General features: G+C 41.4%; 1 protein-coding gene across 1 annotated transcript; it reads left to right on the plus strand.

Moving 5' to 3' along the window:
* Nucleotides 1-306: 306 nt before the first annotated feature.
* A1O5_13464 (uncharacterized protein) lies at nt 307-1,467 on the plus strand (the record flags this gene model as incomplete). The annotated part of the gene is made up of 6 exons (XM_007754029.1): nt 307-474; nt 530-681; nt 753-839; nt 891-1,036; nt 1,090-1,180; nt 1,242-1,467. The coding sequence occupies 6 exons, from the start codon at nt 307-309 to the stop codon at nt 1,465-1,467; spliced, it is 870 nt and encodes a 289-aa protein (XP_007752219.1).
* Between the last annotated feature and the right edge of the window lie 2,660 nt (nt 1,468-4,127).

A 4,127-nucleotide genomic window follows, 5' to 3' on the forward strand; every position in this document is an offset into this window, starting at 1 on the left:
GCGGTAACTATCCTCGGCAACCGGGACTATACAAAGTATGTGGGACACAAAGCGGAGCCGAGGTTTGCTTTAGGTTCTTCAGTTTGGTAATAGCCGAGTTTCCTCACCCCAGATGGCCTCGGCGCGTGGAATTTCTTTATACATCAAAGTAAACAAGTCTTCCGCCTCATCATCTGATCTTGGCCACCAACGGTGAGAGAATTTTGCACACGATAGCTTCGCGATTCATCTTGAACCCTGGTGACTGGAGCTCCAACGGTGCTACTCTAGTGATCCACAGAGGACGATATAACACGGTCAGCTACCATGACATTGCAATCAGATCTCCGAGCACAGAACCTCTTCAAGTTTGATCACCATGTGGCATTAATTACCGGAGGAGCATCCGGGCTAGGTGAGATAGCGGCGCAGGCATTCGTGCAGAACGGTGCCAAAGTATTGATAGCTAGTCGCAAGGAGTCTGAGCTAAAACGGGTGAGAAATGCCTTCGCCGTGGAAAAGGCTTCTCGGCTAACATCCTAATCTACAGTGTGTTGCAAGGCTGAACAGCCTTGGTCCTGGTACATGCGATTTCATAGTTGCAGACCTTAAAGATAAGGCTGGCTGCGACCGACTGGCAGCTGAAGTCAAGAAACGGACAGACACTCTGACAGTCCTGGTCAACAACTCCGGCGCCACCTGGTACGGTTCATCCTCGACGCTGTTATCGGCAAATTCAGTGGCATATGATGAATACTCACGTACTGTATTAGGGGAGCACCGGCTGACGACTTTCCTGAGCATGGCTGGGATAAAATTATGGCCTTGAACGTGAAGGCAATTTACTACTTAACCATAGCGTACGCTAGCTGTCCTAAAAGCTCTGGAATTTGATGCTGAAGCTAAGTCAGGCTCATACCACTTCTTCAAAAGAGTGCCTCAGAGAGCAAGCCTTCAAGAGTCATCAACCTGGCATCCATTGCTGGACTCTCCACGGGTGATCCTACCGCTACTGGGGAAGGCGGTCTGTCAGTTGCAGGGCATGGAGCGTACAGCTGTATGTCTTCTTCCACCAACACCTCTACCTAGATAGAGACTTAGTTCTTGCAGACGGTCCCTCCAAAGCAGCCTGCATTCACCTCTCTCGGCAACAGGCGTCCCAATTCGCACCGAAAAATGTCTTGGTCAACTGCATCTGCCCGTAAGTCGACTACGAGATTGCCATACGCACTGGAAAAGAACTAACTTCGCTCGGCACGCAGTGGGTTATTCCCCTCCAGAATGTCGAACTTTGGCATTCAAAAGAGTCTTGAATTCTTCCTGAGCACCCAACCCACAGGAAGAATTGGCACGCCCGAAGACTTTGCCGGCCTGGTGTTGTACCTTTCTAGCCGAGGAGCTAATCATGTCACGGGCAATGTGATAGAGATTGATGGTGGAAGCATGCGCAGTGGGTGGAGATCCAAGCCAAAGGGCTCAAAGATGTGAACTCAAAAAGCGTCGAAGTTTACTGAATGCTAGATTTGGTCGCATTCGTCTGGCTCGATCCTTTCTGGGAGGAGATCTATGGCGCTTTGCGGCGTTGGCAGTGCGCGCAGGACCAGTTGTTTGCTCTGGTTGACCTGCGCAGTCTTCGATGGAAGCGGATGCCGTTGAAGACAGACGCAAGCACTTATTTGTGCTCAGAAGCGGGATTCTATAGAAGGTATGAATTTGATGTGAAGAGCTCAATTTCCTGGAAAGATTATTGTTGGCGGAGTTGTGATACAACCCTAAGACTTATCCTAGATTCTTCCCGGCCTGCAGTCTAATGTAGCTTCTGGCTGGCACCACATAGAGGTGAGAATCCATTGTTAGCCTTAACGGACGATGACATTTATTTTAGCCTCCCCTAGCTCGAGGACATAAATGTCACGCCACCAATATTTGCCTATATAGGCCGTGACCTGGACCATACTCGACTGCTACTAGGTTCACCGCCTCTCCTAGGTCCTAAGCTCTCTATGAGGGAAGAATCTCCTTCTATAACTTGAACTTAGACGGCTAGGTAAATCGGGTAAGCTGTGCCTTAATGGGCTGGCTGCTGGTAGGTAGCTACCACCGGCACATTCGTATATTTCTGAACTATAAAATTTTCTATATTTAAGAGTAAGATAGAGATTACTCGCGCTACTGCCGCCAGCGGGAACGAGCTAATATATCACACGTTGAACTAGGTTCTCGAACTGGCGAAAGATATACGCCTTCCTCCCTTATTGATGCTTAAAAGTAGTAAGGCTAAGAGCGGCACCAGTAGAGTTAAAACTATTCGTCTTAGCTATTAGTGTTAGGGCTGCTACTGTGTCCTAACTGGGTTAGGTTTCTCACTAATAGGCCCTTGATAGTATAAGCTGGATGTGGATAAAACAAGGTATGAGTAGTCGGTGTTACTAAGAAACAGTATGGTTCAATAGCTAATATGAATTGGCTACGAAGGGAGTGTAAACTATCTAGGGGTAATGAGGGTGTATATAGAATGCATGTGCTCTGTGCGCTCTACTCGCTCTATGCGCTCTACTCGCTCTATGCGCTCTACTCGCTCTATGCGCTCTACTCACAGAGCCAACAGAGCGTGTCACGTGACTTAGTCTTATTCTTCTGTAGATCTCTCTATATATTCAATAAGTGTATTGAGTCGTGCCTTTATAGCTCGTGATCGGTCGTCCTTAAGGCTATTAATCGATAAAATTTCATCGGTAATTTTTCCCGCGGCCCAGAGTATTCCCGAATACCGTGGTGGCCCAGCGAGCCCAGCGCCGCTCATGGGACGCTAAGCTAATATCTGTAAGAGCCCACGCCTACTATTAGTTATTAACGCCGCCCTACTATAACTATAAGTGCGCATCACATTACTTAATATATCCTTAATCGATACTCGTAGTTATAAAAGGGCGGGCAGTGCTGAACAATTTATAGTGTTGGCTATGTGTCATTCTTTATAGATTTAATAGAGTATTCTATGTTTTTAATGTCGTCTATCTATTTCTAAGTGTTTCGTCGGTTCTTTTCTACTTCTTAACGCCGTCGCCGTACTAAGCGCTCTCTACTTTAGCCGCTACCTCCCTAGAGATGGTGTTAGTTATAATATTATCTTATTAGCGTTAATTAGAAACGCGTTCTTAATTTCTAATCTACTAGATAGGCCTCTATACGTTATTATATATATACGTCGAACTCTAAAGTACTCTATTATACTATATCTTAGTATATTTATTTAAAGTCTATAATTAAATTCGTACTTAGTTATATTTAATTATATTAAGTATATTATATTTTAATATATATATAGAGTACTATTATATCTATTTATATCTAGTTATTTCTATTTATATTTAGTATATTCGTATTTAATTATATATATTATCTACTACTTAACTATCTATATTTAATATTAATTATCTATAGTAATCTTAGTGTTTCTTAGATTATAGTAGTTTTATTCTCTTAATCTAACTACACTTATTATTCTTATTATTTAATAATATAATAGATTTATCGTTATTAATATTTATCTTATTATTTACTTCATTTAACTTATTATTATCGTCTTTCTCTAAATCGTCGTTCGAGATATCGATAGTCACTATATCTACGATTTTATTTAATATCTATAAATTAATTCGGTTAACGAATTTCTCTCGACTAAGTCTTCTTTAGTATAAGGCTACTTTAGACGAGAAGTTATCGTAGTATAATTTAAAGATATTAAGATTATTTTAGTTGAAGTTATCTCTACGTAATATTCGACCGATTATTTACTTATATAGTTCGGAGTCGCCTTACTATTTTATTAAGATAACGAATTAAGCTCTTATTAATATTAGATCCGTACCTAATACTTTTAATATATTAATAAGAATATTAACTTTATCTCCATTCTAGAAATTAACTAATATCTAGTGACGTAGAGCTTTATCTGTTCAAAGGACTTAGAGAACTATCTAATGTATAGATAGTAAGGCTCATATAGATCGTAAACCTTATAGGTAGGTAAGTGACTATTAAAGAACTTAAAGATAACTATCTACCTAGGGAGGGTAAAGGTCTTTATATAGACAATAAGTGTCCACAGTTAAGACCCTTAAAATGTTGATTTCAAATCAACATTA

Source organism: Cladophialophora psammophila (genome assembly GCF_000585535.1).
Source record: "Cladophialophora psammophila CBS 110553 chromosome Unknown aczJe-supercont1.64, whole genome shotgun sequence".
In the NCBI taxonomy this organism is placed as follows: domain Eukaryota; kingdom Fungi; phylum Ascomycota; class Eurotiomycetes; order Chaetothyriales; family Herpotrichiellaceae; genus Cladophialophora; species Cladophialophora psammophila.